Source organism: Plecotus auritus (assembly GCF_963455305.1).
Source record: "Plecotus auritus genome assembly, chromosome: X".
NCBI lineage: Eukaryota > Metazoa > Chordata > Mammalia > Chiroptera > Vespertilionidae > Plecotus > Plecotus auritus.
This window is the reverse complement of record NC_137784.1, coordinates 131,054,716-131,069,328: the sequence shown is the minus strand read 5'-3', so window position 1 is coordinate 131,069,328 and position 14,613 is coordinate 131,054,716. Positions and strand designations below refer to the sequence as shown.

The 14,613-nt window shown below is 52.4% G+C and overlaps 1 protein-coding gene across 1 annotated transcript in view; it reads right to left on the bottom strand.

The window, feature by feature from the left end:
• The window catches only part of ZNF185 (zinc finger protein 185 with LIM domain), a gene marked incomplete at its 5' end in the record, with an annotated part of 55,546 nt that overhangs the window by 39,975 nt on the left and 958 nt on the right, over positions 1 to 14,613 (bottom strand). The window contains 9 exons of the mRNA XM_080652492.1: positions 935 to 1,021; positions 6,918 to 7,007; positions 7,438 to 7,521; positions 8,915 to 8,956; positions 9,268 to 9,351; positions 10,350 to 10,436; positions 11,356 to 11,445; positions 12,062 to 12,139; positions 12,244 to 12,282. Of these exons, the coding sequence (XP_080508618.1) occupies positions 935 to 1,021; positions 6,918 to 7,007; positions 7,438 to 7,521; positions 8,915 to 8,956; positions 9,268 to 9,351; positions 10,350 to 10,436; positions 11,356 to 11,445; positions 12,062 to 12,139; positions 12,244 to 12,282 (681 nt within the window). The remainder of the gene's footprint in view (positions 1 to 934; positions 1,022 to 6,917; positions 7,008 to 7,437; positions 7,522 to 8,914; positions 8,957 to 9,267; positions 9,352 to 10,349; positions 10,437 to 11,355; positions 11,446 to 12,061; positions 12,140 to 12,243; positions 12,283 to 14,613) is intronic.

The window sequence follows — 14,613 nt, the reverse complement described above, 5'->3', positions numbered from 1 at the left end:
GCTGGTGAGAGGCCCCTGCCCAGAGCTCACAGTGCCTCAGGGATTATCTTGGGCACACACTCTGGCTTCCCTCCCCAAACTCCAGGCTTTATAAGGCAGGGTCCCTCTCTTATGCATCATGGCTGCCTCCCAGGCCCTGGCATTGGGTCAGATGTTCAGCATGGGCTCAATAATCACTAGTTGGGTAAATAGCTAAATGAGCGAGAGAGGGGAGAGAGAGAGAGAGAGAGAGAGAGAGAGAGAGAGAGAGAGAGAGAGAGAGAAGAGAGAGAGAGAGAAGAGAGAGAGAGAGAGCTAGCTGAAGAGAGGCCTGATCAGATTTCCTCTTGCTCAGCCCCCAACCCCTGAAATCCTGCCTGCCTGTTAACTGTCCATTTGCCCAATCCCCCAGGGCGGGGGCTGGGCCTGCTGTGCTCTCTTCTGGTGTGGCCCCTGTCCCTCGTCCTCCCAAGCACTGGACATGACATGGTGGCATCATGGGCTGTCAAGACTGACCCAGGAACTCCACCCCATTCCCGGCAGCTCCCCTCACACAGGCAGTGCAACTGCTCCAGTGATCTCATGGCACTTCGCAGACCCTGTGTCTCTACCAAGCACACCTGGCCTGTCTGGTGTTCAGAGCTCAGCAGGGCAGCGACACCACAGCTGGTTCATGTCTACATCTGCTTCCCCCACCAGGCAAACAGTCAGCACCTTCATCCAGGGGTTCTGCTGGGACTCTGCTGGGTCCCCAGAGCGGAGCCTGGCCTCCCACAGAGAAAGTGCTTGCTCCCCAATAGTTGTGGAGTAAAAGAATGAGATGGGGGCAGAGAACCCAGGTCGACCATGTCTCCCACCAACCAGACTCCAGGCCTCATCATTTGCCTGCTGGTTCTTCTGGCCCCATCTCTAAAATAGTGTGGAAGGATCCCGGACAACAGCAGGGTCCCCGTACCTCATTCCTTCCAGGTCTGGGGCCACCAGGCGGAGTCCTGCCCCGGGTGTCATGATCTGCAGGCGGACAATTTCCTCACCTCTTGCACTGTAGCCAAGGGAGAGAGCCATAGAGTTGCTGGTAAGAAAAGTCTCCCCATCTGTTCTGGGCATCCAAGGGCGTTCTCCCTCAGCAGCCTCCTGGCTAGTGAGGTTGGACACCCAGACCCATTGCCAACCCCCACCCCTTGGCTCCTGTTTTGTCTTGAATCTTCTTGGTGCTGCAGCTGAGCTTGGTTCACTGATATCCAGGCCCCAGAGGAAGGGAAGTGAAGGACCCCTTCACCAGTCTTCCACCCTCAAGTCCAACCCCCTTCAGGCACAGAGAGGGGCCATTTGGGTGGAAATAGAAGCACCCAGCCTCAACACCCCATTTGCAGCTGCCGCAATGAATCCTGCCTGTGGCCTGACTAGAGTGTCCAAAGAGGCTGTTTGTGAGGCCAGTAGGAATTCTGAGTTCATGAGCTAATGTGGACTGATGATTAATAAGATGCCCAGGAAACCTACAAACCAAATTTAAAGTGAGAGCCAGTCGGGGAGGGATAGTGGAGAGTGAGAGATGAAGGGAAGTGTCCAGGCCTGTGAATCCACAGAGGATCTAACATTCTCAGTGCTCACTAGTCCCCTTTGAGGGTTCCTGTGCTCAGAGCCAGGTCCCCAGGTGACGGCACACATCCCTTCAAGTCCAATGTATTTTTTGGGGCCCACTGCAGGGCCTGACACCCAGCAGCCTCAGGCCATAGTGATGGCCAGGGCTGGAGAGAACCTAGAACTCCCTGCCTTTGTGGGGGTACCCTTCACCCCAAATTACACCTATTCACATCCATTCCTTCCTTTGGATGCCTCTGGACACTGGGGTACAGATGGGGGTGAGCCCCATGCCTGCCCTGATGAAGCCCCCAGTCCAGCAGGAGGGAGATGTGGAAGAGGGAGGTGGAGGCTGGCAAATACCTTAAATTCTGAGGTCACATATGGTGCAGCAAAGGAAATGAGGGGAGTGAGGGATTTGACATGATCAGACTGCCACTTTAGAGAGGCTACTCCAGGGTCCCCAGGAGGATGAGGGATCGGAGGAGTCAGGGAAGAGGGTGACCCTGGGTGTTGATCCTGACATCTGGCTCCAACCTAGACTGAGAGTTCATGGAGGGTCAGCTCAGGGTCAGTGGGTTGTTCATCTCTGTCCTTCCTGGGGACAATGGAGATGACCAGAGTGAAATGGCAGCGTTGCCAAGGACAGGGCTTCTCCCCATGTGAAAACCAGGAGGGGCCCAGGAGAAGACAGCGCTGATCTCTGTCTGTCTCCTCCCATGACAATGATGATGACAGCATAAAGACCCTGACCGCTGCCCTACTTTGCCCCATCTAAGGCACATGGTGCCAGGGAGCAGGGACACGTTCCACTTGGAGATGTCACAGGCAAGTGAAAAATACTTTCTCACTGGTATTTCTTGTTATGCCAGAGAGGGAATAGAAAGTGTTGCCTCAGCCTGCCCAAGCTGGCATCTCTCCCTCAACACCTTCTTTTTCCTTCGTCATCCCCCTGAGAAATTGCTTTTTAAAGACCTAGGCCAAATGGGAGCCCTTCTAGAGGGGCTGTTATGGGTTGCATTGCGTGCCCCCAAGGGATGTATTGAAGTCCTAACCCTTGGTATCTGTGACCCAGTTTGGAAATGGGTCATTGCAGATGTAATTAGTTAAGATAAAGTCATGCTCCAATATGGTGGGTCCTAACTCAATATGACTGGTGTCTTTATAAAAAGGGGACATTTAGACACAGGAACACAAAGGAAAGATGGCCACATAAAGGCAGAGGCAGAGATTGGAGTGATGCACCTGCATGCTAGGAAGCACCAAGGATTGCTGACAACACCCTAAGAGAATATTCTAGAACAGTTCTCCCCCAGCACCTCTGGAGGGAGCATACAGACCTGCCCACACCTTGTATTGGTATTTCTAGTCTCCCGAATTGTGAGGATAAATCTCTGTTGTTCAATCCACTCACTTTCTGACACCTTGTCACGGCAGCTGGAGCAAATTCATACAAGAGCCTTCCAACCTCTCCTCGCCTGCAGCGCTAGACAAGCCCTGCCACCTCCCCAGACACTCAACCACAGATGGCTCTAGTCCAATCTGAAGTTCTCAGTTAGGCTAAGAGCTGCTGAAGGTCAGGAACACTTATCCAGTGCAGCCCCAGCTGCCCATGGGAATACGACTGACAGTGGCCTGTGTCAAAGAGTGTGCAACTCATCAGCTAAAAGAGGGAGAGGGGCAAGGGAGGGAGGAGGGAGTACAGGTTTTGCCAGCTATCTGAAAATAGAGTGTTTCTGTAAAACCTTTCAGAAGCCGAAATGGTGTAAAGGGAAGAGGCAATGAGCTGAATGCTATTTTTTCTTTTTGCCTTTATTTTCATAAAAGCAAAAATCCTCTTCAGATTTCTTTTTGGTTAGCGAAACAGATACTAATGTAGGACTTTTGGCTCTTTTGCAAAGCAAAGTGGCAGAAGGCAAACTTTGGAAAACCCTGGGATACCTCTACCTCCTCCAGAGCCCACAGCCGCATTTTCCTCAGGGGCCAGTAGGTGGCGATATTAGCATCTTTCGTTATTTGAAGAAGGGCTTTGCAAATTAGCAAGTCTCTAGTGGGGAGCGTCTGACAATACCAGCACCCAGGCACTACACAAAGGACTTTACAAGCTTTATCCTATTTAGTACTTGGGACAGCCTTGGGGGGTAGCTTTCACAGCTCCCTATTTTACACATGAAGAAGCTGAGGCACAGAGAGGTAAAATCACTCAAGGTCACATAGCTAGTAAGGGGCAATGCCAGGTTTTTGCCTTATACTGGAGGCTGTGCTCTTACTCACTGCTTTCCAGCTACTCTACCAGGCAGCATGCTGTGGCACAGACTGCAGGCCCTACCCTGGTTAGGTGAGGCATAGTGCCAAGGAAGCTTGAACAGTGTGCTATAACAGGGCAGCAGCCAGGCCTGGCAACCCTCAGGCCAGTCAGTGTCTCTGGGAGAAGGTATCCAAATGAGCTCAGTTTATAATGTGGGCAGGAATTATCCGACAGCAAGACAAACTAGATTAACCCAAGAAACTAGGCCCGGGGTGCATGGAGGGAGGGCCCCTTCAATGTGTGAGCAGTGTGTGTGTTGGGGAGGTGGATGTAGACACTGGAGCTGAGGGGCCTTTGGGACATCCAGGCAGGTCTGGGGTCTGGAGCAAGATTGGAATTCCAAGGGAAGGAAAGAGACAGTTGGAGAGCCCTGAGGACACAGCCTGTGGGCATCCTTGTGTGGCAATTCCCATCCCAAACTCTCAGACCTCCTTGAAGTCAGTAAAGGGTTTGACACCTAAGACAGGGGCACTCCTCCTGGTTGGCCTGATGCATGAGATGAGGAGCTGACCTTCAGACTTGAGCCAAAGGGGACAGAACAGGGTTAGGCTTGTGAAGGGGGCGGCCTCAAGAGGACCATGCCTGGGAACAAGGCTGTGATATTCTTCTGTCCCACTCTGCCATACACCAGCTTCTTCTGAGGTGCTGCAAGACCCAGGGTATGGTGAGTCACTGTTCCCCAGGGGACTTGGATTCTTTTCTTTTTCATTCTTTTTAAAAAATATGTTTTTTATTGATTTCAGAGAGAGGAAGAGAGAGAGAAACATCAATGATGAGAGAGAATCATTGATTGGCTTCCCTCCTGCACATCCCCTACTGGGGATTGAGGCTGCAACCCGGGCACAAGCCCTGAACAGGAATTGAATTGGTGACCTCTTGGTTCATGGGTCAATGCTCAATCACTGAGCCACACCGGCCAGACAGGGCTAGGATTCTTGAAGGGAATAGCAAGGCAGATAGGAGCTGGGCTTGAGAGACTGATGATGGCTGCCTGGGCCAGTTCAGGGCCTGTCTGGGTCAGGTCAGAGAGGAAGGCTGCCTAGGACTGGCCAGCAGCTCACCTGGATGCTGCCTGGTAGGGACTAGATATTTGGTGATGGCAGAATCTGAGGAAAGCAGCACCATGAGAACCATCACGCCTGCCTGACCAGTCATCCTTCCAGGAGGAGGCTGACTTGTCTTGAGATACCTCTGGTGTCTGGAACAGTCCATAATCTGGTTCTAGTTCTGTCTCCTGAAGCTTTACAGGCAAGTTTTATCTGAGATAGCCCACCTCCAGAACTGGGAGACAATACACTTCTGTTGTTTGAGCCACCAACTGGGGTACTTTGTTATGGCAGCTACCTTGCTATGACAGCCAGATAATGGATATTAGACATCTAAAGGAATTTTCTGGAATAAATGTCAAAATATCTTTCAAATCTATAATATAGTACAACTGAATTCTCCTCCTATATTCTGTTTTTAAAAGCATATAAAATCATTCATTGCTTTTTTAAAAAAGATAGAAATAAGGAAAATCAGAGCTATGCACTGTTTTGGGCTGAATTGTGTCCCCTTTTAAATTTGTATGTTGAAGTCCTAACCCCCAGGACCTCAGAATGTGCCTGCATTTGGAGATAGGATCTTTTAAGAGGTGATTAAGGTAAAATAAGGTCATTGAGGTGGGCTGTAATCCAACCTGTCTGGTGTCCTTATAATAAGAGGAGATCAGGACACAGACATTCACAGAGGGATGACTATGTGAGGATACAGTGAGGAGACAGCCCTAGCCGGTTTGGCTCAGTGGATAGAGTGCTGGCCAGCCCACAGACCAAAGGGTCCCAGTTTTGATTCTGGTCAAGGGCACACACTTCAGTTGCAGGCTTGATCCCAGGCCCTGGTCAGGGTGCATGTGGGAGGCAACCAATGGATGTGTTTCTCTCACGTCAATCTCTTTTCTCTCTCTCCATATCTCTCTCTCTCTCTCTCGCTCTCTCTCCCTCTCTCTCTTTCCCTCCATCCCTCCCTCCCTCCCTCTCTCTCTTTCCCTCCATCCGTCCCTCCCTCCCTCTCTCTCTAAAAATCAATGGGAAAATATCCTTGGGTGAGAAATAACAAAAATATAAATAAAGATAAATAAAAATAAAAGCCAAGGAGAAAGCCCTCAGGAGCCAACCCTGTCAACACCTGGATCTCAGATTCCCCACCTCCAGAACTGGGAGACAATATAGTTGTTTGATTTGCTCAGTTTGTGGGACTTGGTTACAGCAGCTCTAGCAACCTAAGACAGCTCCCATATCCTATCAGTCACCAAGTTCCATTATTGATTGCTACTTTCTGAAGAATTCTCAAATATTTCCACTTGTCCAAAAGTTCTTATGGACAAAAGTTCAGACAAACAGGGAAGATCAAAAGAGGGACTGAATGAAGGGAAGAGGCTTTCTGGCAGAGAAGCCCCTGTGGTCACCTCCTCCCCTCCTCTCCCAGCCCCAGTCCAGCAGAGAAGGTCTGCAGCCTTGCTCTCCACCACCAGTGCTGTGGCAGGTGATCTGTCTTTCTCCTGGCACTGAGGAGATGACCCTGAGGACTGTGGACACATACAAATGGTTGAGGGGCTTGAGTTGGGGAGGGGAGTGGGGCTTGCAGTGGCATTATGAGAGCTGGAACAGTCCCTGGAGTCCCCAAAAGTGACCTGTAGGGATAGGTGCTTTGCCCCTCTGGCCTCAGGGTCTTCCAGAGGTGCCACAGAGGCACAGCTTTTAGCAGACCTGGATTTGGGCAGAGCTGCCAATCCAGGCAGATGCTTTAAACAGCAGCAACAATAGGGCACTCTCGACAGGACTTCGCAGGATTTAGCACAAAGTACAAGGAGGTATTGAATGCTCTTCATCCGCAGACAAGAGAGAACCATTATCTGCTTGGACACTCAGGGCTCAGAAATCAGGGCAAATCAGGGCCCTGCCTAGAGTGAGATCACCAATGCTCGGCCTACTCCTGCCTTGTCACCCCACTGCCAGATCCTCCCATCTGACCAGCTTACAGGCCAGAGCCAGCTCACAACACCCACCTGGGCTCCAGGCTCCCGGCAGGGCTTGGCAGACTTGGCATGCGCTCAATCCAAATTGCCCGAGACACTTTGGCTCGGCCTCCATCCGCACTGGCAAAAAAGGCATCTGTGAGCGGTGCTGGGGACTGTGGATCCTCCTTCCCCAGCAGGAGCAGGAGGACAGGGTTGGCAGGTTGAACATGGCCAACTTTTAGGAGAGCCGGGAACAAACCTGAGAATGGCAGGGTTGGCGCCCCGGTGGCGGACCCGCTCCAACCCCGTGACACAGATAACCACTAAACAGACAAGAGTTCAGTGCTCTCTTCCTGGAGGCCAGGCTGTTTTGCTTCTTTCAGCCCTAGGACATCCAGCCAGATAGGCCCTCACTGATTTCCGTGCCCCATCCTGTCACTGGGCACGTGAGGACACTGACTCTGAAGCTCTGCAAGGAGGTGACCTGGCAGAGTTTCCACAGTGACTGAGTGGCAGGCAGGCCTGGCAGCCACCAGCCCCAGGCAGAGATGTGTGACTGATTGATTACCTGCTGGAGCCAGGAGGAGATCTTGTCAGAGCAGGTGGGTCCTGCCTCTTCTCAGAAGGCCCGTCCTCCTCCACCACCTCCACCCTTTGGGCAAGAAGAGAAACAGATGCACCACCTGCTCAGCTGCACCTGAAGGACATGCTTTCTTTCAGTGGAGTCAATGGCCATAAGGTGGCTCAAGCTGGGGGCTCAGCGACTCCACCTTGGGATAAGAACAGCATACTATGTGGAATAGTGTCCCTTCAAAATTCGTCTGTTTGGAACCTGTGAATGTGACATCATTTGGAAATAGCATCTTTGCAGATGTAATCATGGTTAGATTAGGTCATGCTGGAGTAGAGTGGTCCCTAAATCCAATAGTTGTTGTCCTTATTAGAAGAGGTGAATTTGCATACAGACACACAAAAGTCAAGTGAAGATGGAGGCAGAGACTGGAGTGATGCATCCACAAACCAAGGATGCACCAAGTGTTGCTTGTAGCTTTAGAAGCAAAGAGGCCTGGGACAGTTTCTCCCTCAGAGCCTCCAGAAGGAACCAACCCTGCTAACAACTTCATCTTGAGCTTCTAGCCTCCAGAACTGGGAAACAATACATTTCTGGTGTTTATGCCACACAGCTTGTGGTACTTTGTTACAGCAGCCCCAGGAACCTAATACAGCCATCAAGAGCACATCACCCTCGGCTGGCTGCATTCCCATCAGCCTTTCTGGTCTTCCAACATAGCAAAATGTTCCCACCTCTGGGCTTCTACCTGGAACACTTGATGTGCTGGCTTCTCCTTGTTTTTGTTTTAGTCCTCAGCTTATTATGAAGGTCTTCCGTGTCTACCCAATAGAATATCCCTAAAATTCAACTTTCCAGAAGTTTCTTCCTTGGCCTCCCCAAATATTCTCCTCTCTCAGAAGATGTCCTTTTCACCTAATGGTGACACCCCTCCCTCACTCAGCTGGAGTATCCTGATCATTCCTTGTTAAACCTTCTCCACCCTTTAGGGCCTATCTCCAATGTTATGGTCACTTCCAAAGGCCTGACCAACCAGGTATGGATTCCCAATGACAAGCCTCTGGACTCCTTCCCTGTGATGGCTCCTGTGTGGGCATTATCCAGCCTGTCCCTGGTCGGATGGGAGGACCAGGGAACAAATCCTATGTACTTCCATAGCTACTTATGCTTCAAAACCCCAGAGGCCCTTGAAACACTATGGGTCAGAGGCCCAGCCCTATTAGCTACTGGCAAATGGGAGTGTCCAGCCACACAGAACTGGATGCCAGGGCCATATGTGCCACCACAGCCATCCAGGTGCTCACCTGGCCTCCAGACAGAAGCCACCAGCCCGTTACAACAACCCCTACTCAGGGACAGCGGCTTCGCTGTATCCAATGACCCTCTTCCCAGTGCCCACACTACACTGTTGCCAAAAGGAAGCCTTCTCCATGGCCAGCGACAGATCTCTAAGGCTTCCCTTGCTGACACTTACCTCTTCGCAATGAATGGGGCCTGCAACTCTTGAACAGGGCTTCTGGAAAGGAGATAGAAAGGTTATGTGTTTGGCAGAATCCTGGAGTAGACAGGTGACATCATGACCACCCTGCCCCAGAGTGTCCTGGGCTTCTCTCCCATTCCTAGCACCTTGTCTGTCCTGATGGCAGCAGCCAGACCCCTCAGTTTTCCAGAAAGTACATCTGAGAATCTCAGAAGGTCCAGCTAAGAGGGCCCACTCATCCCACCCTTCACTAGGCAGAGGAATAGCGAAGCCCTGAAGGGACAGAAACTGTTCCAGAGCATGGAGCTGGATGGTGGCTGAGTTGTGTCTCTTGCTGTGCAACTCACCCTGTACTCTTCTTGGCTGCTGACAGGACGTAGGAGCGTTCCCGGGGAGCTGTCTTCCTCACCACACTACTTGCAGCTTCTGACCTGCAGTGGCAAGGGGGCATCTAGTAGACAGGTACTCAGGATGGCTTGGACCACCACAGCAAGGCAAGGGGTCAAAGCCAGCTTAGCACCTGCTCTGAGGACCACTCAGTGGAAAGTAAAGACCAAGGGAAGGGAAACCCTTGTTTATCAAGCAATGGATGCTGCCAATCCACATTGGATCATTCCTTACACCCCAGGAAGTTGGGTGCTAGTATCACCCACGATTTACGGATGAGGAAACTGAGGTATGGGGAGTTGCAGTGGCTTGCCCAAGATCACACATTTAGCTGGTGGCAGAGTGAACAATCCATGCCAGGTGGCCTGGCTCTTCCCTAGTACCTTCCAGGCTAGGGACCCCTGCCACTGCGAACTCTGCCCTTACGATTGCCCAGCTGCCAGGCCCTTAGCAGCGGCTTTGCTCTGTTTCCTGAGCCACAGAGGGGCCAGAACACATTGGGATTGGGAGGGAGGTAGACTGAACCTGGGAGCTTTATTTCCTTGGGTCCTAGCACCCAGCCTCACTTTGGGGTGAGGGACATTGGAACCTCTGGAGCCTGGCCCTGTGCCCCAGGCATGTAGGCCCTACCCTGACTCTACACACACAGCACATACATAGAGGGCTCTTCTGAATGTCCCCTTTGCTGCCTACTTTGGTCCAATTTTCTCAGAACCCTTTTTAAACAAACTGATATAAAGTCCTGAAGCACATCCCTTTCCACCCTCTGTCCACAGATAAGGCTTTCCCCCATCACTTGTTACCTAGGTTCTGCCTCATAGAATGTTCATAAGAGGTTCCCATGAGCTGGCCCAGCTACTTGGATGATTCTGGGACTCAAGGGATGACACCTGTTGCTAGCAGCCACCTTCAGCCCACAGGCCAGCAACGGTGTCCTAAGTGTTGTGCATTTCATCACCCCAACTGGCACAATTCCTATTTCACCAGACTGTGCAGGCTTGGGCCCAGCCCTGCCCATGGGATGCCCAGTGGGTACTGTTACCTCCGTTTCTGCTCATCAGAAGAGAAGGGCACATCCTCCTCTTCATCTGCCCCCGAGGCTGAGCTGCGCCTGATGTTGTAGGGTGCCCTGGGGGATGGGGAGTGGGAGGGGTTGAGGATGCTAGCAGTTATGGCTCCTCCTCATCCTTTCTCCACCCCCTGCTCCCTGTCATAGGCTGCCACTCTCAGCAGCTTGGCTTCCTGGCTTCCAACAACTGCCTCTGGGCTTTTGCTCATGCCACTCTTCCTCTTTGAGAGCCAGCCCTCCTCTCTCTCCCTGTTCCAACCCTAACTGTCCTCTAAGACCCAGTTCAAGCTTCACCCCTTCTCTAGAAAGATACCCTAGCTGCTCCATGTCACTGGACTATGATGACAAGGAACAAACAATATAAAGACTGGGGGTGGGGGGTGGGCGGGGGTGGGAACCATGGGCCCAGCCTACAATTCAGTCCAGAGCCCCCATCCCTGGGCACACAGGAGAGGGCCTTCGGTTTGGGCCACAAGTGGAACCCTAGAGGGAACCCCAAAGATTTATATTCAAAAGCAGCTTAAATTTAAGCACAAAAATGCCCATAACTGATGCCATGGCCAGAAGCATGCTTAGGATAATCAGGCCCTAGCCCAGCCTGGCCCTGCCTGGCCCAGCCCAGGCTGAAAGCCCTGCCCAGAGTACAGAGGCATGTCCAGCAAACACAGTCAGTCAGAAGCAGTCCTAGGGCCATGTTAACCTTTCCCCAGACCCACCGCCCCCTTCTACAAACTTCCTACAGATCCTGCTTTGCCTCAAATCAGAAGTGCAGTGTGCACAGACATCCAACTTTCTGGGACTTGTCACCCTCTGGTGGGCTCCAGGTCATAGCATCAACTGGCAGGGACGTCAGGCCAGCAGGACTAGCACTCTTAGACTGTGTGCTCAGAGGCAAGCAGCCCGCTGCCCTCAGAGGGCCGGTGTTTGGGCTCATCCCTTGGAGGAGGGAACTGAGCTGGGCCTGCGATTGTATACTCACAGCTTCTTGTAGTCCTCAGTGGTCATCTTGTAGCCAGAGGAGGAAGGGCGGAGAGACCCAGAGGGAGCTGCTCTCACCAGACTGGCCATGCTGCAGAAGCAAGGAGTTTTCATGTGCCCACCCCAGGCCCCTCTTGCCTCCAGATTTGCCCACACAGCCTAGCAGGCACATGGGAGGTGGATGAGAGAATGCTGGTGACCTTTCTTCTATGCTCCAAGTCCTGCCATTTACCTAGAACCTCTGCAGCACCCTGAGCAGGGAAGCCCTCCTGCCGAGAGCAACCCAATTCCCTTGACCCTGCCTTTCTGATGGAGTGTGAGTTCAGCCTGACAGCAAGGTGCCATCTCAGCCTGCTGGGAAGGTGGCTGAAAACACACAGCTCACTTTGGTCAAAGCTCCCTGAAAATCAGGACTGGCTCAAGGTCAAGGTCACCATTAGTGGCCCAGGGATTCCCAGAGACCAGAGGGCCCAAACGGGCCATGCACCCACCTGGGGGCTTCCAGTCTCTCAGGTGCAACTGCATCACCCCCCAACCCATCTCCTCTGGTCGCTCCTGTGTTGCTCTTCAAGGCCTTACCCTACACAAGGACAGAGCTGCCACCTCTCACCCCTTCAGTGACAGGCAGAGTACTCTCTCTGCCATGAGCCTGGCCCAGGCCCTCACAACTCCTCACTGGCAGGCTGGCCAGCACCCCATGGACACACCTTTTTGGAGCTCCGTTGGCCTTAGGAAAGTGCTGCTGGGGCTGGGAAGAGCTGTCGATGGGCTTGGTGAACACGCCCCTAAAAGAGAGCCCAGAAGAAGCAGCCCATTAAGCATCCAGGGAGAAGCCAGGGGGCAGTGCAGGTGGATGTGGGGAGGTGGGCAGGGTCCTGCCATCACCTACCGGATGATATAGCCAGTGGAAGCCCTTGTGCTTGAAGACCTGCCAAAGAAAAAGAAGGCATGAAGTGAATTGATGTCCTGCTGGAGGGCCCTAATTTTTCCTGTCCCCAAGGACAGCAAGTTGGATTGGCTGGTAAGTGTCCCAGTGCAGTCAGAACAAGAGGAGCAGGGGTGGCCAGGAGCTTTCCAAGAAAGCCAGCCACTATGCGCCTCTAGCCTGGTCCCTGCTCTGCTCTGCCTGTATCTCTCATGCTCCCCAAGAAAAGTACCTGTGACTGATTGTTCCAGGCCCAGCCCAGCATGGTCCTGACTCACAGTAAGTGCCTAGGAAGGTGTCCCTGGCTGGGCATTTGCTGCAGAGGTGTGCCCTTAAAATTCTGGCTTCTCCCTGGCTTACCAGACCCCAGCTATTTCCTGAGTGAGAGCTTTTCTGAGATTGCTGACAGCCCTCCCACCTTCTGTTTTCTTTCTTTCTTTTTTAAAAAATATTTTTATTGATTTCAGAGAGGAAGGAAGAGGGAGAGAGAAATAGAACCATCAATGATGAGAGAGAATCATTGATTGGCTGCTTCCTTCACACCCCCCACTGGGGATCAAGCCAGCAACCCAGGCATGTGCCCTGACTGGGAATTGAACCATGACCTCCTGGTTCATAGGTCGATGCTCAACCACTGAGCCATGCCGGCCGGGCAACCACCCTCTGTTTTCGAAGCTGACCCAGCTCAGGCTGGACACTCCGTGGCCAGAGGGTGGGGCTGAGGACATGACAGGCAGAAGCCATGGCTCCTGACCTATTCTCCACTCCACATCTCCCCCACCACCCTGACTTTTCTAGGAAAGTTCATGAGGGCCTAAGGGGCAAAGCCCAGGCATGAGTCAGCCAAGGCCACCTGACCGTCCCTTGCCCTCCTCTGGGGCTTCCCCTCCTCCAGCCCCTGGGACACCCACAACACATGTCTTTATGGAATTTGGGGACCTGGGGGCATGGTGAAGGTTAAGTAAGTGGCTGGAAAGCATTAGGCTCCATGTGCTGAGCACTTTCTAATTGGGAGCAACCGAGGGCACTCAGAGCTCAGGGGGTTGGAGGTGGGAGCCAAAGGCTGACAGTGAGGACAGGAGATAAAGACTCTGTCCATGAACAGAGGAGCTTGGGACTGAGAAGCAGGGTTGGGTCTAAGGGGACTTCGTGCAAGCAGGCAGGCAGGGCAGCACAAAGCCCAAGTGTTCTCCATCTCAACAGACACTGTACTTGACTGAGGACAGCCTCCTGGAGGTGACCAAGATCCAGGATCACTTAGGAAAGGACCGGAGAAAGAGAGGTCACTTGCACCCCTTCCAGCCACAATGGGCATTTATGGCTGAAATACCTGTGTGCTGGGGAGGCTAGGCCATGGCCCCTTGCTGGCCCTGGACACCCCTGAGAAAGAATCAGAGCCCAGGTTTATGTAGACTTATGGGCTCCCTTGCTCTGGGCACTGAGTCACAGTACCCCAGGACGTGCTTTCCAAATGCACCCCCAAACTAAAGCCCATGATAAGAACTGTACCCCCAAAGTAAACAAGCTTCACCAGTGAGTAGACTATCTTTGAACTGTCCGTAGGTCCTTGCCAACCTCGCCATTGTATGTTCATCTCTCTACTTGGGTTGTACCTGTGGTCCCTGCTAAGATGTCAGTTCCCTGAGGAGAGGGCTGTCTCCTCTCTGCTCAGCATAGGACCTGGTGGGTAGCAGGCACTAAGTCATTGAGGGATGACAGACAAGGCCACAGTTACCAAAGGCAGCCTCTGGGGCTAGCAGTGAATTTGGACCCCTTCCTTCCAGCTGCTGCCTCTGCCTCTACCACCACCTGAGAAAGGCCCTGGCAATGTATTCACTGACAAATGCCAGCTGTTTAGAGCAAGGATCAAGCCTGAATTTTTGGCTCTGTACCCCCTTACTTGTCAGGAGCAGTTCCTGTAGATCTGGGCAGATGTTCCCACGCTTCAGAGCCTCCCTGGATACCTCTTTGCAAAAGTCTTTGAAATAGAGAGGGGATTATTCCCCTTGGACAACTGTCAAAATGTGTCATCCTGAACGTGGGAGACAGTTGTTGCAAATGTGTGAGTCTTCCCTGGCGTGCCAATTACCAGGTGCACTCAGCAATCAGGGCTACCTATGGAGGGAGTCATGTGCAACTTAAAGCACCTCCCAGACATTGTCTTACTCCCAGCAGGGGGTTCTTAATGACAAAATTTTGATCACAGTTGGCAGGTGGAACCATGGAGGCCCAGAAGGGGAGGCATCTGGCCCAAAGGCCATATAGCAAGACTCCTCCTTTCCCTTTCCCAAGGGAGAGCAGAGCGGAAAAACTCATCCTTCTTGTGGATTTCAA